Raw genomic sequence first — 25,443 nt, 5'->3', positions numbered from 1 at the left:
ATTTTGACAATTATTTTCTAGCTCTCAAGCTCTTTTTAACTAGGACCGTGATTTGCCTTAACAAACATGAAAATACTGCAATACTCTACATGTATAACCTTACTATGATTTAATTTGCACCTATAAAAGTAGCAGAAAAAAACATGTGAGACTGATCCAAACTCTCCAAACCCAGACCTACAGCACTTGCTGGGCAACAGGAGGATGCAGAGGCTAAGGGAACCCACTCTAGTGCTAGTGGGACCAGCCTACTAGTCTCCCCATCCCATCAGAGATCTGATTTAAAAACAAAACCAAAACTGATCAGTTCCAAATAAGAAAGAAGGGAGACAGGGTTTTAAGGTAACAGTAAGCAGTGCGACTCGTGACAACGTGCCATGTTGTGATATAGGGTCATACTCACCCATCAGGAGTCATTGGAGTGATTGTAGCAGCTACAAGACCCTGTAACTTCGTGCTGGGTGTCATTGAGCTGTTTGGAAAAGGTAGAGATAAACATGATTGCCCTCTTTATTTAAGCGGAGCTTCAACTAACTTCTGTTAACAGCAAAACTAGACAGGCAAAGTTCAGAAGAAGTGGACTTTGCAAGGGTGTTATTTTTAGTGAGAGAGAATTGTCTTTTTGTTGTTGTTGTTGAAAGAGCGGCTTATTGCAGCCAGCACCATGCCAGGCCAGACCTGGGAGCACCAGGTGCAGTTACACGCTATTTTTCCCTTCCTTTTCCACCCATAGGCTACGGTCTAGCACACGCCTGGCAACGCCCGGCAGCTGGGAAGGGAGGAGTTTTGCTCAGAACTGGGCTCAAAACCCTTCCCCGAGAAAGGCAACCTCGCACGGACCCCCCGGCAGACCGCAGCCCCCGGCCCAGCCGGGGAGGGCGGGCTGAGGCGGCCCCGCAGGGCAGCGACGGCGGCCCCAGCCTCCCCTCCAGCCCCCTCCTCACCTCGCCGGCGGCCGGCCCGGCTCCGCAGCGCCTCCGGGGCGGCCCCGCCTGGCTCCTCGCTCCGCCCTCGGCCCGGCTGCCGATGGCTGCTCCGGGCGGAGCCCGCTCCAGCCGGGCTCCACGCACCACGTTTCAATGCCGGGATGCAACAACCCCGCAGGGCGGCAGGAAGCCGGCATCAGCTGACAGCTCTCCGCAGAAAGCATCCCTTCATCGCCGCTCGGCTGCCTTCTCCCCGGCTGCCGGCCGTGAACCGGGAAAGCAGCCGCCGTCCCCGCGGTCTCCCATAACCCGCGCTCTACAGGTCATGTTTAAAAGCTAAGGCTTGTTTGGATTATTAATCGCTATTTGCAAACTTTAAAAAATAATAAATAAAAAAAATAAACTTTTAAAAATAAATAAATAAGGGGGTGGAGAGATAAGAGAGCTAGCCGCACGTCTGGGGAGGCACCGGGCTGTACTGCGTGCTTTTCCAGAGGAACGGTACCCATCGTAGCCAAGACGAACAGCAGCACTGCAGGAGATCCGGGAGTGTGTGGTTAGCAGCTCTATGAACTTCAGCAGGGCCTTCTGCCCAGGCATAAGTCACTGTAGAAAAAAAGGGGATATCTTTTTGTTGATGGCTGAAAATAACGAGGGAAGCCTGGCTGCAAACTAGAAGCGTATTTGCAGCTGAAGCAACTTGGACAAGATCGGCTCCCCTGAGGTTGTCTACCCATGCGCTCTGGAGCTGCACGAGAGAGAGAAATCCATGCTACTGCTGTGATTAGCAGCCTCAAAATGCCCTCCTGGAGCTGTCTGCTAGAGAGACGCATCCACTGCACGGTGCAAGAGAAAGAAAAATAAGATTTTCTGCAGTTCAGTGCCATTGAACGAGAAGGATTTCCAAAGGCTCGTCGTGGTAAGTCAGGAAACAAACTCACACTGCCTTGTCGTAAAAGAAACAAGCACCAGAGGGCATGTCAAAAGCCTGCGAAGGCCTGGGAACTGCAATAAAGAGCATCTCTGATTAAAAGATTTTTTTTTCCCAAACAAATTAGTCAAATTTCATCTTTTCTCTGTTCCCAGACAAAAACAAAGGTGCAACTGGAGATGGAACCTAAAACTACAGCTCAGTAATTTAAGGGTAAGCATCAAAATAATATAATTATTGTAAAACAAAATCCCATATGCCCCCAAAATTCAGCATCGTTCCAACTCATCTTACATCTCTGCATTTCTTTAAGTGACAAACATGCACATTTCACCCTCAGGGTCTCAAATCCGTACTGAGCATCAAATTTAGAAGTTGTGGCGCTGAAGAAATGAGCCAGCCGTTGATCTCTATGCCTTAGTCCCCCTTTGTAAAGTAGAGGTCATATTTAGCTCTTCTGTTCCTTGCCATGGTTATCTGCAAGCTCTGCAGATAATTGTCTCTGATGGATGTCCGCTGTGGGGGGGACCTGCTGTTACTCAGTGCCTCTGATTTGCAGTTCTTTTACAAATCATCATTATTTGGATAAGAGAAACCCAAACCAGTAACATAGAAACATATAATGTATGAATAGAAAAACCATGCCATAAACCAAAAGCCACGAGATGCATAGAAATGAGAAGTTTCATGCTTCATTTGGCCCCGCTATGTACACCACAACCTGGGTGCAGCTCACGTTGTGGGGGCTGCAGGACAGCATGAGGACTTCAATCAAGAAAGGCTTTGGCTCCATGTTTCCTCATCTCCTGCCCGTTTCTTGTTCCAGTGTGGTGCTGGAAGCACTCCCAACGCCGGAGCAGTGCCCTGGCTCTGGGACACACGGTGTGGGGAGCTGGGAAGATCCACGCTGCTGTGTGAGAAAGGCAAACGGAGGTCAGGCTATGACAAGCGAGCGGAAAACAATGGCTCATGGGGGGCTAAAACCGCTCCCTGCATGCAGCCCATGTGGCTCTTGTTTTCTTCTCCAACATGTGGTTTTACCAGATGTGTACCACCTGCAGTGCAGAGTCTGGGCCCCATGGCAGAAATGCAGCTGTACACAGCACAATCCTCCTCCGTCCCACCAGAACCGCAGCTGGTCCGGAATTCAAATCTTCTCCCAGCAGATCTGACCACCAGCACCTCTTAAGACAAGGTAGTGCCCTGCACAGATTTGTGGCTGACATTTAACAGACGCAGAAGAAAAGAGGCTATGAAAGGCCATATAGAGTGCATATGGACTGACCACCAAAAAGACATCAAGTCTTTCTTGAATATGCCCCAATGCCTGCAGCTTGCAGCTGTCCTGTGGGCTTGGTTTGCTTCCTGGGGAAAATCGTTTGGGTTTTCTACACCCATCCATAAAACAGGTGCAATAAAACATTCTGCCTTCAGTGCGTACTTTCAGATCTTCCATTAGAGCGCGTTTTGAGAGCATCCAGTGCCTCCAGTAGAGAGAACAATCCCTCGTTGTTGTGTGCTCTGGGAACACATTTTTCATGTAGTCACATAATAATCTCAGGAGTTTGGGTTTGTGGTATTCCTCCTCCACTCCAAAATATGCTCACTGTGGGCTGTTCACATGCAGAGATCACTTTCTCTGGGGTTTGGCTTTATTAACAGGTTCTCACAAAGCACATGTGTTTTTGTTTCCTTTGAGGCTCATCTTGTTCTTCCAGAAATCTCCTCTTCTCTATGCTCTTCCATCCCTATGGGTAATTTCTCTTTTTCCAGGCTGAGCAGTCCCAGCTCTCTCAGCCTCTCCTTGTAATACAGATTCTCCAATCCCATGATCATCTTCGAGGCCCTTCACTGGACTCACTCTAGGAAGTCCACGTCTTTCCTTTACTGGGGAGCCCAATACTCAAGATGCGTCTCACCAGTGCCGAGCAGAGGGGAAGGATGACCTCCCTTGACTTGCTGGCAACTCTTTTTCTAATGCAGGATACTGCAGGGTCACACTACTGGCTCATGTTCCGCTTGTCCACCAGGACCCCCAGGTCCTCTTCAGCCAAGCTGCTTTCCAGCTGGGTGGCCCCCAGTCTGTACTGGTGCATGGGCTTATTCCTCCCCTGCTGCAGGACATTGCACTTCCCTTTGTTGAAGTTCATGAGGTTCCTGTCCACTTCTCCAACCGGTCAAGGTGCCTCTGCAAACTTGCTGAGGGTGCTCTCGCTCCGTCATTCAGGTCATTAATGGAGAGGTTAAGCAGTACTGGCCCCAGAAGAACAGCATATTTCAGGAGGTTCAAAGACAATTCAGTGCTCTGTAGAGCCATTTAAGAGAAAGTTCGGAAGATTATTTTAAGAGAGTTTTAAAGCTACTTCGTGATGCTGACAGCATATGAGAGAAGTTTTACAGTAGCTTGAATTGGTTTAAAGCTGCTTAGAACAGTTCGTAGGAGTTACAGATTGGTCTAGAAGGGTTTTAGAGCTGCTTAGAGCTCTTTAGAGGAATTTTACAGCTGTGTAGAGGAGTTGAGAGTTGTACAGTAGAGATTTAGAGGCATTTCAAATGTATTTAGAGACACATCAGTGCTGCTTACGGCAACATAGAGGAGCTTTAGATCAGTTTAGAGGTGCTCTGAGGTTTTTAGAAGAGGTTTAGAAGAGGTAAAGGTTGTTTAGAGTGCTTTACAGGAGTTTTGGCACACTTTACAGGACTTCAGAGTTGCTTAGAACTGTTTATAGGGGCGTTGGAAGAGTTAGATCAATTTAAAGCGGCATGGAGCTGCTTAGTGCTGTTCAGAGCAGTTTCAGAGGACTTCAGAGAAGTTTTAGCACTGTTTCTCTAAACTGGAGTTTCAGAACTGCAGAAAGGAGTTCTAGAGCAGTTGCAAGGAGACTGAGAGGGGTTTGAGACCTATTTTGAAGAATTTTACTGCTACTTAAAGCAGTGTAGAGGAATTTTAGACATTAGTGTTGTTTAGAGGATTTTCAGAGAGGAGGGCTGGACGTTTTAGAGGAATTTATAGCTTCTCACTGTTGTTTACAGTTGACTGGAAGAGTTTTTAGAGCTATTTAGATGTATTTGAGAGCAGTGTAATGCATTTTAGAGGTATTCTGGAGCTGTTTAAAGAAGTCCAGACTGGTTTAGCAGCACCCTAGAGTGTTTTAGAATCAGTTAAATAATTTTAAAAGGTGTAATTTAGGGAGTGTAATAATTGTCTTTTAAGAGCTCATCAGAGGTGTTTTGTAGCTGTCTGGTGGTATTTTAGAGGTGTTTAGAGCACCTCAGTTTTAGAGGTGTTTTAGAGGTCCTTACAGGAGTTTAAGAGGCCTAAAGGAAATTCAGGGATCTTCAAATCAATATAGAGGACTTCTAGATAAGATCAGATTAAACTGAAAGCTGCTTGGAGGAGGTTTAGAAAGATATTAGTGCAGTTTAGAGGACCCTAGTACTCTTTAAAGGGATATTACAGCTCCTCAGAACTGCTTGGTATGCTTTTGAGGAGTTTTGGAGGAATTTGGAGTTATTTTTTCAGATCTTTAGAGCTCTTTATGAGAAGTTTAAAGGCATTTTAAAGGTGGTAATAAATCGTTAGAGATGTTTAGAGCCATTTAGTGGCAGTTTAGAGCTGATTAGAAGAGTTTTAGAGTGGTTTAGAGACCATTTAGAGTTGTGTAAATTACATCTGTTTTGAGGCAATTGCCTCATTGCAGCAATACAGAGGTCCTTACAGCTCTTCAGAGCTAATTAAAGGACTTTTGGAGCAATTTAGAAGAGGTATACAGTGGTTTAAAGCTGCCTACAGCTTTTTACAGTAGTTTAGAGGCATTTTGAGAAATTTTAGAGTTGCCCCAGCCCATCACCTCCCCAGTTCAGTGCTGGTTCAGGGTTGGGACTGTCTTCCCACATACTTCAAAGCCACGATCGCTGTTTCTGACTCCCCTCACTGCCTCTGTCCCTCTCCCCCAGTCCTTGGGCAAGGGTTTCGTGTTTCAGGGCAGTCTTTGCTTACCTTTGGAAGGAATGCAATTAAGAAAATGATGGTAAAGATTCTAAGACACTGATATTTACACTGATAAGGCCCTATGTAATTACCAGAAGGAAAAAGAACTGTGCTTTAGCCAAAACCAATACGCAAGTTATTCCACAGAGCTTTGAAGGACAGCATAGGTCCAGTTCAGCAGTACTACATAATACAGTGGGTAATTACTAACTCTCTTCATTCCTCCTACAGTCGTCAGCAAATGAATACCTGCACGTCCCCTTACACTAATACCACACGCTAGCAGGGCCAATGATGTGTATGTGAGTTCAGAGTCCTAAGGATGAGAGAAAGAAGAAATGAGTTTACTGTTGCCATTTAAAATACTTCCTCTCCTTTATGCTCATTTCAAGTGCATGTTTAATGCCAAATATATCCTTCCAATGGAAAAAAAAAACATTTAGGAAGGCTTAAATGGCTGTGGGAATTTATATTCAGGAGAATCTGAATACATGAACTCACATTCAGGTTGCAAAATCTGCATTGTAAATTTTGGGCAAGGCAGAAGAAGCGTTTAGGCTGTCTGCATGCTGTGCAGTGACCGGAGAAGTGTCTTCCCACTTACCACTGAAATAAGCAGTAAAGTGTCACTGGTGCCGAAGCTCAGAGGATAATAAGGACAGCAGTGAAAACAACAATAAAAATCAGTTGCTATTTTTCCAAAACAAGTATAGGAATAAAAATACAGTTTTATAGATTTAAGCAATTTTTCTATAAGGAAAAGAAATGAACATGAATGTCAAAAGCTTATCTAAATAACCGCATGAGGTAATTTCCAATAGGGAAGTTATAAACACTTTTATGTTGCCACGTGCCAACATAGCGGATTCACATATCCATTAAGAACTCCATTATTCATATAACTGACTTGCAGAGGCAGGTTAACTACTAAAGCCAAAGGCCCTCCAAGTTTCCTCCAGACTTTGTTGTTGTTGCTGTGTTAACACTTCCAACATTTTCTGCACTGACTACAGTTTACCACCCCTGTCCTTTACTTCTACTTTCCCCGAATGACACTTCTCTCTACCTGTACACAGTTTTGACATCTGGATTTTCCTGTTTGTCAAGCTACCATGTTCTGGTTGGGCATAATTAAACTATAGTTTTGCTTCTGTTTCTCTTTGCAATAAATAAATTATATAGATATAACTTTCTTTCAAAGACAGACCCAAGTCTATTTTCAGAATAATTATGAAGTACCTAAGCTAAATGATGGCAGAAATTCAAAAAGACAGTACCTGTGAAAGTGATCAAATTCTATGAAATACTGTCTTGGCTGGCTGGTATTCAGAAGTCCATCATCCGAGAAGCTGACGTGATGTCGTTGTATGTAGAGCATCTATCTCATTTTCTCTGCTCTAAATCTAAAGGTGCAAAAATCAAACGAAATGCTGACCTCTCAGATTTTAAATTTGAGTTTTAAACTGTTAAGTTGGATATCAGTTCTGTCTGGAAGCTTGCCAGTTTAACTCTTCTAGAATTGAGCATAACGTGGAAAATTTTCCTCATTTAGGGTTTTCTTAACTGTCCTAACACAGACATTCAGACTGGTGTGTCTGCTGCATAAAAGATGTTTAACATGCCAAGATGTTAATTTTTTAGATGTTAAGATGCTTAAATGTTTAATCTTCCCATTAACAGTTCACTAATATAGTATATTCAAATGTAAGGCTTTAGATAGAAAGAATTATCATGGTACACTGGATCCATTAGTGAGCTAAAGTGACCACTGGCAACCAAGAGTTTGAGGGACTTTTGTATTAAAGTAAAACTCACCTCTAAACACAAACAACAGTGCCATCTGCTGCAGAATGCAGCATTGGCTCATCCTGAGAAAGGAGAGAAAGAGAGACCATGTTCTTAAAGAATCCATCTCTGGAGGCCTTACTCGCATAATCTAAATAATAAAAATGCCCACCCAAACCCCACACCCACTACCAAAATCCCCACTGTTAGGAGATGGGAGAAGTTCTGATATGATCCGTACTCATGGAACTAAGATCAGGAAGAAGCTCAGGAGACAAACCCTTGGCTAGGATAACTGATAGATTTGTGCTTAGGTGGTTAGTTGGATTAACAGGCCAGAAAGAGAACACTTTCCTACAGCCATGCATCACTAATGCCTACGTGCCCACAAATACATTCACAATAAGATTGCAAGGGCTTTGTAATGGATTCCTCATTCTGCTTCTCATCACCCAATACGTACCACAATGGTCCTCAGTTCATATTCCTGAAGAGCTATCACAATAGAGACACCCCTAGCAAGAAGCTCACCATTTTTTCAGTTATCTCTTCATGTCTTTTTGGAGAAAGTGGAAAATAATATTATTTTAGGAGAGCATTTTCTTTAACATTTCTTTAAGATACTAGTCCTTATGCTCTGGGCTTGTTTCCATCATCTCTGGACATGTTTTCAGGTCCCTGGGACTCCATAGGGAAACCTTTTTTAGGGGGTTGCTTTTTAGGACAATTTCTGCATATCTGGGTCTTTTTCAGACCCCTGGAGCTGTTCCCATCATCTCATAATAAGCCTTCGGCAGAGTCAGGAGCTTATCCCAGGCCCTGGGCAGAGGAGCTGGTCTCACCCCATGCAGCAAACAGATTGGAGAAAGCTGAGAATGAAAGGGAGGGAGGGAAGGAAGGAGGGGACCAAAGCAGGTGAAGAAAAAGAAAAGGAAAATATCACCTTAAAAGTCTAGGAAGGCGGAGCAAAGAAAGAAAATGCAGAGCCACTGCGTTCCTGTCCACAAAAATAGGGCAGAAGGTATCTGCCTGAGGGACTGCTGGAAGATGCAGATAGAAAAACGCTGGAGCTGATACTGAGCTCCTACCTTCTTCTGGAGAGCCTGTCTAGCAGGTGAGGTGTAAGAGGCCTTGGGCTGCCACTGTGGTTCCTAACTAGTTCCTTCTCGGCATTGCTTGAGAGCATTATTTGTGGTACAGGTGCTGGTGACTTCAAATACTGGACTTTCCTATTGATAAGAAACAATCAGTAAATGCCTGTTCTCCTTAAGGTTGTTTTTTGAGCCCTGAGCAATGTTCTCAGATGATTGATTCCTGGCTCCTTCCTCTTCAGAGTTGTATTAGCAAAGAAGGTGTATTCTCTCACCTTAGGCCATACCTTAAGTCGTTGTTAAAAACCATTTAAAAAGACAAAAATAGTAATATAATAGATTTGTGACATGGCTTTTTTCTAGCAAACTCTGTTACCTATGTGAACTTAATCCTGTTTCCCTGAATGAGATGTTCTTATCTTGAAGACAAAAATTCACCTTGTTTCATGTTCTGTTGAGAAGAGAAGAATCTGTCAATAGCAGAATGTGGATGAATTTGTAGGGGAAGCTGATACTTCCTCCCCTTCGAGCACTCAGAGAGGACTGCAGGTTTTCTGTGGATTTAGTTAAGTGTTAATCCTGGCTAAAGAAGTTTACTGAGACAATTGCTTGTGCGGTTCAGTTGATAGCTAGATCCCTAAAGAGACCGATACTAAAAATAACCCTTATTTTGGAAAGAAGCCAAGTGAACAAAGCAGTATATAAAGCCGAGAAAGCTTCCAGTCTCTCTCTGGGCTCTATGGACAGAAGAGAGGAAGGTTTAGGAAGGTTTTGCGTGGCAGCTGGAAGGAAGAATTAATCTAGGATTAATTCTCCAAACCTAGAATGATTCCAAAATGTGACCTTTGGCAGATAAATCTTGGAAAATGCCAAGTCAAGAGTGCTCCGGAGTGGTGTTGGATGTAGGAAGCTTTTTATTTGATCAAGAGCAGTCAGTTCCATGCAATCTCTGATGATGTGAGCAAGGAGTCACTCATTCAGCAAGATTTTAGGTAATGCTGTCATTAAGTCACTGTTCAAGGTAGCAGGGAGATGCAATAGTTTCATGTGTCATTTGTAACAAATTAGCTGGAATCAGGCGAAAAGCAGATGGACAAAATCCACATAGGCATTTCCAGACAGCAAATGATTTTTGGCTAAAGGCCAATGGTAACAAATTGGTGTGCTGACATAAAATGCGTAGGTTAGAGCATAAGGTCTAAATACCATCCCATCAGAGTTATGGCAGAGATTTCATTTCTGCAATTTGCAAAGGATAACATGGAATCTCCTTGGAACAGTACTATAGTACATTCAACTGCTTCTTTAGAAGATGGTGTGCTTATGCTTCTTCATCTTCCTTGCTGGGAGTGAGAATAAGATATAAAATGGAATTTGCTAGAAGGCTTTCTCTTTCTTTAGAGCAAGGAGATAAAAGGCTTCTTTTGGGGGATGAATTTGCAGAAAACCACAGTTCATCATCATCAACATATAAAGACGCTTTTGCTGCCCTGGACTATTGTTTACAGTAACTACAGTAACATCACATGCTCCACTTCTTTGTTGTGAAGTAAGGGCTTCTGCATCATCTGATAAGTGTGTGTTTGCAAAAGCAAATGTCATTTATATGTAAAGAATCTCAGTTCTTTTAAATCAAAATCAGTCAGACACAAGGCTAACTGATGCTCTGACAGGCTTCGGCAGAAATGCAAATCTACCTAGAGCGTTTGGGTTGAGATCACTTGTTAGAACATGTGAGTGGCCAGACTGGACACACATGCATCCCCCTCTGTCCCTCACATGCAATTTTTTTCATATTACGCTACAGACTTGTCAGTTACAAGAACACGACTCAAAGTTATCATTAACCTTACTGTAACGAAACATTTTTTGCCAGGCTTCTCCAATCCTGACACAATTAGGCCAGTGGAAAAGATTCATCTTTTTTGTGCAAGCAGTTGGTGCTTGCCTCTAGGGATAAAGGTAACTTGCAACACGCTTGCATGGATTTGACAGCAGCTATTGTAATGTTGCCACAGAGCAGACGTAAGCATTTTTGGTATAGGGCGTGTTGCTTGAGGTCTTGTCTGGGCTCGTTATAGATAGGGTCTATAGAGAGGAAAAATGGAAATCACAAGTGATCATACCACAGGCTTGTCCTTATACTTATCCGATAGAAGCTGCTAGCCTGAAAAGCCATTACTTAAGTACGAGTTCCGTAGGGTGTTCTGCGCAGAAGTGCCTGCTGACAATAGTAAAGTCAAGCTACAAACCGCGTGCTTTTATGTGCTTGTGCCCTCATCTCCACTCCTCGAGCTTAAGGCAACAGTACAGAAAAACATTGCTTTGTCAGCTATTCTAGAAAATACCAGCCAAGTTCCAGACATATATATATATGGCATTGAACAGAGGTGTCATAGGCTACCTTTGAGACTTAATTATTGCCTGTTTAATTAGTACATTTACTAATTGCAGCAGCAACTCTTTGCATTAGAGGTATAGTATACACGGAGAGGTTGGTATTTACATTTACTGCCCGGTTTTGCTTTCGCCCATGCAGTAGAGACAGCCAGGCAAACTAGCAGTATATGTATGCTGTTGAACTTCCCTGTCATATGTTCTGCAAACTGCTGGGACCTCAAGGTGCTAAAACAGTTCTTTCACATTATTCTCCCGTGTAAAGGGCAAGGGCTACAAAGTTAGCGTACCCAGATTTTCCCCTATTTGGAGGTACCAGTGAGACTGTGTGTCAGCTTCCATCATAATCCCTTCTGCATCTTCCTAATTATATACAGTTTGGGTATGTATATAGTTATGTACAGTATACATGTCCTCATGCCTGCCCTACTGTCTCTTCCAACTGTTGACATGTTCTCTCAATTTATATGTGAAAAACAAGAGTGTTGGAAAACAACCTCTCGGGAAAACACTGATGATTGTTCTCCAACCTCAGGCTACTCCACCAGGAACAGTTAGCTCTTTGTCAGGGACAGAAACATCAGCTGGACACATACAAACTGACTGGGGATTTGTTCTGGGTCTCTCTGCTTCAGAAACAAAACAAGAATTCAGAGAGGGCTTGTGTTTATCTACAAATTGCCCCCCTTTCAAGGCAATACTTCTCTGTGCTCGTGATTGGGGTAGGTTTGTTGAGATTTGCCAAACTGTCGTGGCTGGGTATAGTTTTTTTACATGGCCTTCTCTACTCTGGAGAAAATAATTACTAGTACACACTTGACAGGAATGTTAGGATGACAGAATAATGTAACAGCTAACCTTACGCAAGCACGTGCCTTTGCACGCCTGTAGTTCCTGAGCAAAGACCATGAAGCAGCAGCTTCTGCTTCTCCAAAACGCCCTGCTGATTCTCCTGTTCGACCCACACAGACACAGGTGAAATTGAGAGAAAGTTTACTCTCTAAAATAAAAGTACAAAGCATGCAGAGAACTGATTCTGTATTTCAGGCCTTAGCATGTTCTAACAGGCTCCATTAGTAAATCGCTCTTTACACCACTCTGTGGCTTTAGAGAGCTTTGTGGCTTTCGAGGTAAGTTTGCAATTACTATTTGGCATGGTTTTGGGTTTTTTTATTCCCCCTTTCGGAAGAGGAGTGTATCGCACAGCATCCTGATGAAGTTCTCTGCAAGCAAACTGTGTTTCCTGTTAAAAGTCGTTCTCGGCTATTTATTTCAAATGTCCCAAAGAGCTAGCTGAATTTGGCTGCAAACCATGACAAACAAATCTGCTCTGTTGTGCTGGTACCTAAATATGTCTGGAGCTGCAGCAGGTTAAATGTAGAGTCCAGCTTCACTTTGTGTACTATAAGCAGGACAGAATTTCACAATAGCTTTGTATAACCCCTTTGTGCAGATATCCAAGGGCTAAGGGGGCTGATTAGTCCCAAATACCACTCAAACCAGACAGCCATTATAGAACACTGTCTGTCTTTCATAACATGCCAGCAGAAATCTCATGAGGGTGGTCTTAGCTTAGTTTGCAGCCAGATTTCTACCTACCATTTTACCCCAGGGATAAAAAGGAAAAGCTGTCATTCTGTACCATCGCTCTCATGTAATCTGAGTCTGGGGGGGAACGTTATTTATGTGAAATTCTTTCTCCCGAGAGCACAAAACCTGCCCCTGACCCCGACATAAGCAGGCACAAAGCCATGGAAACCAGGGGAAGTTACACAAGGGTGCAAAACTGTTTATGGAGCCAGATCACACACTGGTCCCAATGTTGCCTCGTGGGTAGTAGGTGGGGCTTTCGGCATTTGCGTGGGAGCTCTCCAATGAGACCCAGAGGAGGACAAGGCTACAACCTTCTGGTTTTCATAACAGCATCTCCCTCCAGTAGGGCTGAGGCATGGGCGGAGTTTGATGAAACTAAAATAAACGCTGACACGCAGCATTCTGTGAGTATGTGCAGCCTCAGAAGGATAGACTGCGATAGCTAGAACGATAAGGACAGCTTAAAACGTAAGTATGTCTACTTTCTCTGCTTTCTTAATATAATTAGAGGCTTGTGGAATGGCATGTTCTGGCTACGCTTGCTTGCTCCATCAGTGTAACCTGCGAAGATGCCCGCTATGCTTTCTGTCCCTTTGGCCCATGTGTTAACAGCTGCAGAAAAAGCCTAGACATCCTAGACAGTAATATTTACTTGCACAGATGGAAATTTCAAAGCTAAGCTTTCCTGTAGATCTAAAAATTAATTCAACCGTAAATATTTGGAGGATTCTTCTCAGTTTGCCTTTCCTCCCCCAAAAGAATTGTTTTGCGTAATTCAAAAATATTTTGTACATGCAGTCACCGACAGTACTGGCCACAAAGTTATACAAGACAGAGCTGTGAGAGATCTAACCAGCAGTTAAGAGAAGGTGTGTCGGGGAGGGGCTGGAATTGGCAAGTAGAGAGACAAGCCAGCTCGTACAGCAGCTACTACAACAGCATGTGTTGAAACGGAGGAACGTTTACTTCTCTGCTTTCTAACATACCCAGGGAGCACATGAAGAGGAGAAATGTGTTTTCTATCAAGTTGTAGCAAGGAGAAATAGAAAATGAAGTGATAGTAAAGCAGCATCATCTCTGCCTTTGAAATGGCAATGGATAAAATAAATTACTGTAGGAAGTTTCAGTATAATTGCTCACGTTTGCTTCTAATAAAATGATTGGATTCCTGCTTTATTGTTATGCTTTGATGATTTGTAAATACTGTTGATGAAAAGCGTGTTAGAGTACAACTGTCCAGCCTGGGACTGTGCAGCAGTCCCTGGTGACCGGTCATTCTGGTAAAGACTGCTGAAGATGATGTATCTTCAGGCTGGGAGAAGGAGGGGGACAGTGCCTGCTTTTAACCGCTGGCATCAGTCTCCTGCTGCGTGGTCCTCTGATCTTCCCTTGCTCTAGGGTGACAACTGAAGGAGCTGCTCGAAAAAGCTCAACACGTGAGTGCTCTGTGCACTACTTATTTTATAAGGATTGGAGGTGAAATCAGTGCTAGCAAATTCCTTCTAGCCACTTCTAAACCAGTGTACAGATGGGGGTTAACAGTATTCAACAGTAGTCTACGTGTCACAAGAAAATGGAAACAGATAAGAAGGTAGTCAGGCAGCACAAGGCAGTTCTTGATTTTACAAAAGCCATTCACAAATGTCATGTTAAAGATGGCATACGTTAAAGACTTTACCACTGGAGGTGGGACATGCTGTGAATTGCACCCGTGCACCTTTAATACTAGAAGCCCATCAAAAAGTAGAGCCACGAGTGACAGAGCAGTGGCTTCTTATTGTGTGGGCAGCTATAAACAGTTGAAGAGCGAGAGAAGTGAAAAATAACCTTGAAGTTTCTTCCGTTACCCAAGAAACGTGCAATTAAGTTATACTCTGAGAAGACAATGTACTATGATCTAAGAATCAAGATAATTGCTGAATCAACTACATGTCGTCTTTGCAACGTAAAGTGCAAAGGACATTGTAATGTCATAGAAAGCAGAGACTTTCTTGGGATGTAGGTTATGCACTATGATCTGCCTGGTGTAGACAAAAATCATAAAAGAAGGCTCCTAAAATCTCAAGACTTTTAACCAGATGTGATTATTTCAATAGTGATTTTGATTATTTATATTGGGACAGTGAGAGGAAGTTGAGTGATTTCGTGTTTTCAGCTTTTTCCTCCCGTGTGAAGGCTACCTAGGAAAGTAGCCACATATTCATAAATACAGAAAATCTCATCTATCCACAGGACTCTGGGGCTAAAGGCCTTTAAGAAAGGCATCAGCTGTTATGAGGCCCAATGGGCACGGTCAATAACAGAGTACCCACCACACCAATACCTCTTCATCCAGGAGCAAATTGGCTGAACTCCTCAAGTCCTTTTTACTTACGGATTTCCACACAACTGCCACTTGCAGAATCTCAACCTTCTGTTTTGCAGCCAGGAAACGCCTTCACTTCACAGAGAAGCGAAGGCAGCTTATCCCGGAAGATGATCACTCCCATATCAGCCTAGAGGTAGCTTCTTGGTCTTGGTTCTCTGCTGGTTCTTTCAAGGGCTTAAAGGATTTCAGCCCTTGTTGTTGAATCGTTGGGGATAAGCAGTAGAATCCAGGCCTTTCACAATCTCAGGGACATCTGCCTTCTAGAAAGCACCAGTCTCTTGCCTGAACTTTTGCAGTCACTTCTCAGCGTAGCAAGTGCTACTGAAAGGTTGGAGACCAGAGGCTGAGGAAAAGCTCTTTGACGTTAGGCAGAAAAGCCCTAGTGCTTTCTTCCTCCCCATGTATGCTGCATTAATTGGAGAGAGGCCAATGAACTCTGTCTGCCTTTCAGCTCTGGCAAGATGATCAAATCCTTCAAGCAAACGTTTCTGTCCCTGGATCTGCAGTCCCCTCGGTGGAGCTCAGCAGAGACAACGGTAACCACTAAAGGCCAGGGGAAGGAAACTCTCTGCAGCCAGGGTGCTGCAGAGCCAAGATGGATTTGGGATTGGCGTGGCGTCTGATGGGTGTGGAGGGAAGTGTTACTACAGACACCGTTAACATCAAATTGCAAAGGGGAACACCTATTTATAAGCTCTGAGGCGCTCAGCCTAAGGCAGAACAGCATGGTTTCGCAAGGGAGGCATCAAATCATTTGATGTTGGGGGTATGCCTAGAGTCTGCAGCTAAGAGGCTGCCCAGGGTTATCCAATTGCACCAATACTTTCATGCTGATTTGGAAAGAGGAGCTATTAACTTATGTCATCTGTAGTATTAATGTCATGGTTACTGTAACTTTTGCTACCTTTCAGGCAAAGGATTATGAACTGCGTCAGTATGAGACGGCAAAGTGGGCCAGCACAGTCATTAGGGGAGAGACCCAGAAGGAGGCGATGCGCCAGGGCTTCTGGAAACTCTTCCGCTACATCCAAGGGAAGAATGAGAAAGGTACAGTGTGCTGGTTTTGAACTGCAAGAAGCACAAATGGGAGATGAAGCTGAACAGTGTAAGACAGCAGATGAGCTGCAGGACAAAGCAGGTTCACTTGCCTGGTCTAACACCCCTGTGGCTCCATTAGGCCATTATACCCGCGAGCTGCTTTGGTTTCTGCTTTTAGGATGACCCTTTACAGCAGCATTCAGGCACTGTCTTTGCTTGCCGCTTCCAACTCTTTTTTTCCCCTCTCTCCTCTAGAAATGAAAATTGATATGACTGTGCCAGTGACATGCCTGATAAAATCTGGCTGCACAGACTTCAAGATCTCTTTCTTTGTGCCGTTTGAACATCAGGACTCTCCACCACAGCCCACCGACTCAGATGTGTTTATTGAAGAGCGGAAGGCAGCAGCCATCTTTGTCCGGTAAGCAGCACACCAGCACAGCTGACAAATGAAGGTAGCCACTGAAAGGGGTTCATCTATTAGGAGTCTGGACTACTCTTTCTTACAGCTGATTTTTAACTGTGGATATATCCTGCTGTTCAGAGCCTTGATTTCCAAATACCCAAGTTCTGTCAATCTTTCTTATGCTTTTACTAAGAACAAAGAGAAATGACCAAGTTTTGAAACATTCATTTTTCAGCACTCCTGAATATCGCATTGAGTGGGTTGTGTAGAAATGCAGCCTACAGAATCTTCCTCTTGGGCACACCCCATGCTACAGAACACCTAAGTCACTCCTCCAGACCCCTTTATTTGTAGTTCCAAACTCCCAACAAAACCTGCATGGCAGTTCTTTATTACAGGAAAAGCACCCAAAGCTACACTTGCCTTTTCTGCATATATTAAAGCCACAAGCAACAATCTGTCAGCTAATGCTCTCAGAATTGCAAGCAACTTAAGAGTATTTTTTTAAAATCCTTTTAAAGTAGTATACATAGCCATATACTCCCTGACACCTAGTTCTGTGAAGTTTGCCTAATAACTACAAACTGCATCAGAAGTGCTCAAACGCTCCATGCTTTGCAAGCCTGAAGTTTCCTTCTGTGAAAATAAAAAGCAGGGGCTTGAACTATTAACAAAAAAACCCTCCCTTTTCACTTCTCCAGGTCCTTTGGTGGATTTGCCTCCCCAGAGAAATACGCTGAGGAAGCTGAAGTCTTGGCCAGAATCTTAAGAAACAGAGGCCAACCATTCCATGAAGACTTCTTCTATACTGCAGGCTATGACAGTCCCTTCAAGCTCTTTAACAGGCACAATGAAGTGTGGTATTTTAAGAAGTAATATGGTGGGGGAGAATATTAAGAGGTTACTAATCAGCTCTGGATGAAAACAGACCTTAATAATGGCTTTTGCTTTAGTGCAGAAGAGATGTAATGTGCACGTGGACACAGGATCATGTCTAATTCATTTTCTCTAGGATGAAATACTATTCTGGCTAAAAAGATTTCAGCTCTTTCTATAAGATGTAATTTAAATTCAAGTAGAATGTACCAGCTGGAGTGGGAGGGAGATATGACAAACCTATTCCTCTTACTGAAAGGTTCTAGGGAACACTAATAATCTGAAAATATTCCTGTAGAACAGTTTGGATGTCTAGTTTTACTTCTCATTAGAAGTGCTACAGCAATAGCTCAAGTATTATGGAGAATGAGTTCTTCATAGAGCTGACTTCTCCCATATTGATATCACTCCTGAGACAACAGAAAGATGGGGGAAATTTAATTAATTTTTCAGAGAAGAAACCTAGCAGCAATACCTTAGCAGGCCCTAGTGCCTCATAAGCAGTAACTTTTTTTTTTAAATACTGTCAAAATGCCCCATGTCTCCACTCAACTGTTTTTTTTTTTCCCTCATGGAGGCTGGATGCAGTCTTGCTCCAGACTAATGCCAGTGACCAGATCAGACTCAGAGTCCAGTGGAAAAGGGTTAACAGTGTCCAAGCTGTATGCTTATCCTGTGCACATCATCTGCACCTGAACACGTAATACCAGACTTACTGGTAACCTGTAATGTTAGGAGAAAATATACAGTAGTAGTGTTTAGCTCTCATCTACAAAACACTAATTACTACTTCAATTATTTAGCTTTGTCCCAATCTTGGTGTTGGTCAGGTCAACTGCAGTCTGCACACTAGCAACATCTGACACCTAAGTTAAGACACTTGCAGGACTAGCATTTAAACTAGTTTAGTCCCTGCTCTAAATCAAGCATTTGAAGCTTTTATAAAGTAGCCTAGAGCTGTTTTACAGCAACCTGTTCAAGTCAGAAAGCAGTTCACAACAACAGGCAGAGTTTACAAATTTTTATTGGTTCCAATCAGTATCAGGCAAACATTACCAGTGTGGTAAAAAAAAACCCTTGGCTTTTTTAATGCTGTTCATGCAAGTGTAACTCATTATTCTGCCATCTTCCACCTATTAAGACAGACATAAGAACCATTGTAAGGCACCAGCCGGCACAAGAAGCTTGCTGGGAACAACTCAGACCTTAGATTTTCATCTCTGTTCAGAGAGAGAGTTCAAGCTAAGGTTATCATCATTTGTTCCAGCAAATAAATTTCATTATTGCTACAGTTACACTCACCTTCTTGGTTCTTTATACAGTAGTTTCAAAGTTGCCTCCTTACCTGAAGCAAGAAAACACAATCAACATATGCAGTAGCACAACCACTAAAAGTTCCACAGCAGCTTTGTAACCTCAGAGAAAAGTGGAACGGAAATTGTAATATCACAGTAATTCATTTGGCAGAATCAAATTTCATCAGTGGCTACAAATATTCCCAGTTTTTAACAGAATTCATCTGCTGCGGGTCTTACCCAGTGAGGTTGCAGACAGCACAGTCCTTTCCTGAGAAAGAGAGAAGTTGTTTCAGAATAACAGACATCACTATATGCAAGTTTAATTATTTATCTATGAAATTCTATTCACCAAACTAATTTTACCTACAAGGAGGCTGCATTTCAGCTGGCAACTGACAACTTCAACTTGCAGCCAAATAGGATATACAAAGCTTACAAATCCTAGCTGAACTGGAAATACAGAATTACTAACATTGGAAGCATCAGGGAAAAGTACAAAGCTACCACTTGCTTTGTGATACTGTCTCTCCCCAACAGAAAGTTCTATTCAATGAGTTTTGATACCTAAAATAGAAGTCCCATAGAAATCATCTTAAAAATCTACCCTGAGAAGTGAGAACCAGTCTGTTGGAGAGAACAAGTTTGTACAGCAATCATCTAGAAATTGATCCTAAACTTGTGTATAGCCAACATAACCAAGATTAGCAAAAATTACTGAGTAGTGACAACCACAGCATACAGGGTTAGTGTTTTGTTTTTTTTCTTTTTAATTCAAGAGCGCAGTGTTACAGTGTCAGTTCACAGAATAGCCAGATACATCAGATATGAGTTATAACAGGAGTTATGTTTGCTGCCATGCATTCTGCTGTACTACATTATCAATACTGTATTGGCTAAGTGGTCTCCATTGATTCAGCTCCTTTACTATTTCCACTGTGTGAAGATATCCAGCAATAAAACCCCAGGTTTTAGAGTCATTGAGGCCACATCTTCTGTTCATACAAACAGAACTCTACATGAAGTTTACCATTGACTACAGTTCCGGAATTGTCAGGGTGTCTGCTCAGAAAGAGCCCTTTCTTTTCAAGTCAAATTCAGAACTACACAGAAGTGCATTCTTGCTTCAATGTTTATTCCCACAGTAGCCGAGAGTGGGAAAATCAGAATACAATACAGGAAGACAAATCAGATCTATTACAGGACTAATTTTAGGCACCACTATCTAGGCATTTAGCACAAAGACAATATTCCAGTAATTATCAAACCCCATGTACTCTACTTACCTCAGACATAAGTTAGTCTTGTTTCTCACACAAACTCCCCACAAGCTTCACTCTGTAACAAGTGAAATTTTATTAATGCACTCTCCTTGGCAGTGCTTCAAGAGTTAGTTTGAATGTGGGTACTGTTTCAGTGCGAGAGTCCTCCTCAGCCTCTTTCAGAGAGATTCCCATTGCTTAGAATTAATCATCACAAACAGTACATGCTTAGAGAAGCTTAATGTTTTGTTACTTTTGTCTCTCCTTAGAGGAGGACCTGACCTCAGCATTTCAAACCTTACCCCCAACCGCATCTTCATTCACGTCACGTAAAAGCTCTGATCTAGCCATTGAGACAAATAATTTACCACATTATTTCAACTACTGAAGATCAGTGCTACTCCCTGCAAACGCCCACTACTTAATTTAACCAGCAAAAAGTTAAAATAGTAAATAAGTGTACTGGCTTTGGTCAGCACAAGCTCTACACTGCCAGGTTACCACAAATTCTTTCTTATCAATTAGAAACCTTAGTCCATAGCAGTTACACAGTTCAACTGGTCCATACCATTTCTTTTCAGTTACAGAAAGCAGTTAACATTTTCAAGTGGTAAAAATCAAAATCTTATGGCAACTGAGAAGCAAGCAGCTTACCAAGTAAGAAGCATCTGTCACAAAGTACCCAGCAGATCTGCCATTCTCAAATCTATGATACACATAAGAAAATGAAATGTCAGTCCAATGCTAATGTTACTCTAGAACCTCATTAAGACTTCCAGAATTCCATTACTGTTACAATCACCAATGTATCTTATCAGTGTCTTTGGTCACACAGTATGAGATTCAGTCCCTAGCACCTTGGGTAAGTGAACCCTGCAGGCTGCTGGTAACCTGTGATCCATTGGTAGAGGTAAGAAAATCCTCAAGAACTTTCCACTTAACACTGCAGCTACACTGCAATTAAGAGGCCAGCATTAGTAACTTCCCCATCACCTATCACACAGTTCTGACCAGTCATATGCATTTGCTGGCAACTTACTTTTGCTGGTAGCACTACCAGCTGCATCGCTTCACAGCTCCACCGCACCAGCCCTGGAACAAAGCAAAGTATCAGGAGAGCGCAGAGGGAAGCACACCAGGATGAAATCTGGTCAGGTGCCTGACATCAGATAGAGCTAATTGCAGACCTCCATGATTGAAGTCAAGGTAGTCACATCTCATCACACAGGCAGCTCACATTGCCAGTCACTGCACAGCTATCTGCTTTAGGCTAAGGTTGCTATGGGGAAGAGGGCAAATAGGGCTATCAGAGCAACTTTGTGAGCTCACAGGCACACGGTGAAGAGCTTAACACAAACCAGCCTGTCAAGGCTGGGCCTTACCCAGCAGTTCTCCCCTCAAACATCCTTCTCTTTTGGACAAGATGCAAGCAGCAGCCAACACTGGCTCCTTGCACCTCCCTCCCAGCTTACATGCAGTTAAATACTTCACTTCTAGGCAAATTTTTTTATGCTAATACTTGCAAAGTTAAAACAAGTACTTACATTGCAATGAGAAACACTTTGGAAAGCTGCAAAGGAAAAGCTGCTGTTAGATAGGGTCCAGCAGAACATATTAGCATAAGAACAATTCAGTGAAACACTGTATCAGCGTTTAGTCAAGTTTTATCCTCATTGGGATCAGAGACCTGATTCAACATCATCTACAGTGGACTGCAACACTCCCATCCCCTTCCACAAGAGGGGCCTAAAGCCATCTCCCAGCCATCACCCTCCCCAACACCCCTGAGATAATTCCTCAATTCCAGAGACTGCTGGAATTGCAGAAAGGAGCAAACCTCTAAACTGCAGAGTTCAGTGACAGGAACTTTGTGTAAACATCTAAGTTGGCCTAAACCGGGAAAAGCATTTCAGACACTAAATTCATAGTACTGCCACATTCACCATTTAGCCTTAACAGGCACATTCTAGAAGTCTTTAACACCACAAAACAATTACTTAATGCTTTTATTGTGAAGCATAGCAGATCTGAAGGCACACTGAGGGTACTAGGATCTTTGCTTCAGATTTTCCAGAAACAAAATGGATTTGCAGACCCTCTTATCTCCAAAAGCAAACTCCTAAGCTCAGATGCAGCACAGCCAAATGCAGCATCCATCTAAAAAAGGTTTTTCAATTACCTTCAATTAGGAAGGCCTTGTCTTCATCAACATCAGTAACAGCCAAAATAGCTTCTCACATTGGAGGCACAGGTATCCGCTGTCCAGGGCAGCCTGCAAAGCAACACCACTTACAGAACTCGGAGCACTAGCACCAGATCAACCAAGATTTTGTGTTACTGAAATAGCAAATTTATTCTGCTGTATTTGTGCTTAATTTCACAGGCAGAGCCTACTCTATCCTTCTATTCATCCTACTAAATTTTTTCATGTTTAGCCCATTTACTGATCTTCTGAAACAATTTTTCAAAAGGCATTCACGGAGCCAAAGAAAGTAGTGTTTCACCCTCAGCTTTCCACGCGAATTGTCTGTCAAACTCAGCCTAAGTTACAGGAGGCTGCATCAGATAGGAGCGAAAGACAGTAACAGCGTGATCACCACGGGTCATCTGCTGAACTATGCCGTCATCACATGCAGCCTTTTCACACATCAGGGACACAAATTAAGTTTCTACAGATGCAGGCAATACAACATTTACCTTGCACAGCTTATAGCTTCATCTCCCAGTGCCTGCAACAAAAAAACCCCATCAGATTCCCTCAGGCTTCGTAGCAAAGCCTACTCCTCCTAGCAAGAGATCACAAGAGCTAGATACATCACATAGGAGCGAAAGACAAAACTTTTCTTCACAGGATATTCTGCTGAACTATGCCATCATCACTGTATCTGCTTTGGAATAATAGTACCAAGCAATTGCCTCTTGTGACAACTTTGAAAAATTGAAGTTCTCCAAATAAAGCACAAAGAAATATTCGAGAGTTTTTGAACACTAGCAAGTATCAATTCTTTCCGTCTATCAGTAGAAATTAATCCCAAAGTACTTCCTTCCCATTTTACACATCCCACCCTTCCCACTGCAGTGTTTCAGCAGCTCCATGGAAGAAACCCCTACACAGACTACACATTTCTCACCAGGCGATGCTTCTCCTGCAAGTCTTCCAAGCGTACAATTCAAATCCTGGAAGGAAAAAAGCTTATGAACAGTATATTCATAAGTCAAAACATCAAGGGGAATTCTAAGTTGTTGTGCCTCAGAGGAAAGTTATGGTGGTAAAAGTGCTCATCATTCTCTTGATCAAGAGTAGCAAATAAGTGTCATCATTGTGGCACCAGAGGGAAAACTTAGCTCAGGGAATAAAGTTTGCCTACTGATGTTATTAGAACAATACTGTCTAGACAAACACTGAGCACCATTTTATGCTGAATTTTCAAGAAGTATGTTTTACCTTGTGAAGTAGCATCAAGTCTCCATATTTGGTGGCAGATCTGGAAGAGATATAACAGTTTCAGACGCTTGTAGAACTAGGGAGAGTACCTCTGGCAGTGACACTAAGCACAGAAAAAAGCCTCAGCACAGAGTTTTCAGAAATCACTTCTGTCCACTACTCTTATACTGAAACCATCATAGGCTCTCTGATTTAGTTAACATCAATCCTGATAGCTACAGGTTCTTTTTGAAACATGCATCAGGCACTTTTCTCCAAACAACAAACTATTTATTGCTGTGGATGGTGAAACAGCAGTAATGAAGGAAAAAAGGGCATCTAGGGTACTATTGTAGTCTGGTTACAGGATGATTAGTGGTCCCGAAACAACAGGGGCTTCACATCCACTTTCCAGTACAAAGACAGACGTGACTTTTCCCAGTAGAAGAGCAAGGACTGCCTGAAGAGATGCCACAAGCAATTACTGGATTACAAACGCTGGTCCTATAATCTCCTGAGATACAAGAGTACTCCAGGCTAGTTGCTCAAAGGGTACCTACACATTATTTCTCAATTTAAACTCCGTATTTCAGAAGCAGCACCTACCTGTTTCCAAGCCATAAGAGAGGGAAGAATGTAGCTGATGCATCTTAAACTGAAAACAAGAGATTATCTGTTAGTTTTATTTCTTCTAAGAATGAAAATGTTATCTTTTGAAAAATGCAAGTAAAATTTAAAACAATACTCTGAGCCTTACAGCAAAGCTCTCCCTGAAGCAATCTACACTTCAACTCCTTTGAGAGACAAGGCCACAAAAATAATTGCTAGCCCATACTTTTAAGGAGGACAGAACCAAACATCTTAATTTTTTACAGCTTCAATTCTAGTGTATAAGCACCGGGTCAGTCCTGCAGCTACTAACTTTGGCTGCTCTGAAAGGACCACATGGTGTTTCAGCCATACCAGACAGGCCACTACACACCATTCCATGCCCAGCTCAGATATGTTGGTATTCATCACCCTCTCAGATGTCCCTACCAACATAGTTTTCATCATGTGCAGGCACACGGAAGTCCAAGTGAGCTATCATACTACTTCCTTAACATGGGGCCTTGAACTTAACACCTAGAAAGCTAACTATTACCCAGAGCACATGATACAGGTAAGGCTGTCTCCTCGTTTACCAATAAACTATTCAGCAGGGGACAACCTCCATCCTCCCCACAACGAAAGGGCTCTCCCCAGCCTGGCAACTGCTTCCGAGCATTAGTTTACGTTGGAGCAGGCAACCCTTACCCCTAACACACGACTTACATTTTGCACACACATCACTTCCCATTTACCGTTGAAAACTGCCTTCCTAAAAGCCTAGTGTAGAGTTAAAAAAAAAAGACAGAAACCTAAAGCTAATCTCCGCCACTGTCGCACACCACCTCGCCATCTTCCAGGAGCATTTCCCATGGGAAAATGGGCTTCCAGACGGAGCCCAGGCCGCAGGCTCAGCCTCCCCGCTGCGCTCACACCCAGGGCACTGCCCAGCCCTCCCCACAGCGCCGCGGGGTGACGGGCCTCAAGGCCAAGAGCCACAGGCCCGCCACCTCCGTGGGGCCTGCGCTGGCCTCCCCTTCCCGCAACCCGCGTGGGGGTTCCACAGGACCCCCTCTCCCACACGACCACCGGTGGGGTCTCCGCTACCTGCCCCCCACCTCGGGGCCGCCACGAGGCGGAGTCGCCTCAGAACGCCCCCGCGGCCTGGGCCGCAGACCGGGCCCCGCCGACCCAATCCACCTCCATCCTTCCCCGCCAGCGCCCATCGGGGACCAAGCCCCACCCGCAGCGCCTCCACATCGCCCCCCGGAGCCGCATCAGGCGGGAAGCCCCCCCCCCACTCACCGGCAGGGCCGCAGCGAGTGCTCCCTCTGCCCCCCTCCCCGCAGGCCGAAAAGGCTGCGGATGGGCCTGCGCGCCCTTTATATAGTCCCGGCGCCGGTCACGTGAGCGCGGCGCGGCGGGCGGAGCGCGGCCCCTCCCCACTCGGCGTCGCGGGGGGGAGGGGGCGT

At 43.6% G+C, this 25,443-nt stretch overlaps 2 protein-coding genes and 7 non-coding genes across 21 annotated transcripts in view; 1 reads left to right on the top strand and 8 right to left on the bottom strand.

Moving 5' to 3' along the window:
• Window positions 1-25,367, bottom strand: part of NPL (N-acetylneuraminate pyruvate lyase) — a 38,605-nt gene extending 13,238 nt beyond the window's left edge. The window contains exons 1-15 of one of the 13 annotated variants that reach the window (XM_075156930.1): window positions 25,277-25,366; window positions 23,990-24,038; window positions 23,405-23,444; window positions 23,091-23,136; window positions 22,657-22,688; window positions 22,139-22,231; window positions 21,504-21,529; window positions 21,147-21,238; window positions 20,999-21,051; window positions 20,614-20,665; window positions 19,984-20,035; window positions 18,938-18,968; window positions 18,705-18,747; window positions 7,126-7,251; window positions 404-472 (exon numbers count right to left, since the gene is read on the bottom strand). In XM_075156930.1, the coding sequence (XP_075013031.1) occupies window positions 404-472; window positions 7,126-7,226 (170 nt within the window). In that variant the 5' untranslated portion in view covers window positions 7,227-7,251; window positions 18,705-18,747; window positions 18,938-18,968; ... (9 more) ...; window positions 23,990-24,038; window positions 25,277-25,366. The other 12 variants (XM_075156929.1, XM_075156928.1, XM_075156932.1 and 9 more) reach the window with 12 other exon arrangements.
• Window positions 12,995-18,569, top strand: HEBP2 (heme binding protein 2). The gene is made up of 5 exons (XM_075156937.1): window positions 12,995-13,182; window positions 15,534-15,618; window positions 15,994-16,129; window positions 16,376-16,541; window positions 17,228-18,569. The coding sequence occupies exons 2-5, from the start codon at window positions 15,544-15,546 to the stop codon at window positions 17,400-17,402; spliced, it is 552 nt and encodes a 183-aa protein (XP_075013038.1). The 5' UTR covers window positions 12,995-13,182; window positions 15,534-15,543; the 3' UTR covers window positions 17,403-18,569.
• LOC142085319 (small nucleolar RNA SNORD47) lies at window positions 18,815-18,890 on the bottom strand. Its single transcript, XR_012674621.1, has one exon. It is a non-coding gene; the product is annotated as a small nucleolar RNA SNORD47 (small nucleolar RNA).
• LOC142085309 (small nucleolar RNA SNORD79) lies at window positions 20,104-20,182 on the bottom strand. Its single transcript, XR_012674612.1, has one exon. It is a non-coding gene; the product is annotated as a small nucleolar RNA SNORD79 (small nucleolar RNA).
• LOC142085321 (small nucleolar RNA snR60/Z15/Z230/Z193/J17) lies at window positions 22,513-22,598 on the bottom strand. Its single transcript, XR_012674623.1, has one exon. It is a non-coding gene; the product is annotated as a small nucleolar RNA snR60/Z15/Z230/Z193/J17 (small nucleolar RNA).
• LOC142085322 (small nucleolar RNA snR60/Z15/Z230/Z193/J17) lies at window positions 22,767-22,847 on the bottom strand. Its single transcript, XR_012674624.1, has one exon. It is a non-coding gene; the product is annotated as a small nucleolar RNA snR60/Z15/Z230/Z193/J17 (small nucleolar RNA).
• Window positions 23,206-23,287, bottom strand: LOC142085308 (small nucleolar RNA SNORD24). The gene has a single exon (XR_012674611.1). It is a non-coding gene; the product is annotated as a small nucleolar RNA SNORD24 (small nucleolar RNA).
• On the bottom strand, window positions 23,523-23,589 carry LOC142085325 (small nucleolar RNA SNORD75). Its single transcript, XR_012674628.1, has one exon. It is a non-coding gene; the product is annotated as a small nucleolar RNA SNORD75 (small nucleolar RNA).
• On the bottom strand, window positions 24,372-24,449 carry LOC142085320 (small nucleolar RNA SNORD74). The gene has a single exon (XR_012674622.1). It is a non-coding gene; the product is annotated as a small nucleolar RNA SNORD74 (small nucleolar RNA).
• Window positions 25,368-25,443: the final 76 nt, after the last annotated feature.

Source organism: Calonectris borealis, chromosome 8, assembly GCF_964195595.1.
Source record: "Calonectris borealis chromosome 8, bCalBor7.hap1.2, whole genome shotgun sequence".
In the NCBI taxonomy this organism is placed as follows: domain Eukaryota; kingdom Metazoa; phylum Chordata; class Aves; order Procellariiformes; family Procellariidae; genus Calonectris; species Calonectris borealis.
This window is presented reverse-complemented; position numbering and strand designations above follow the sequence as displayed.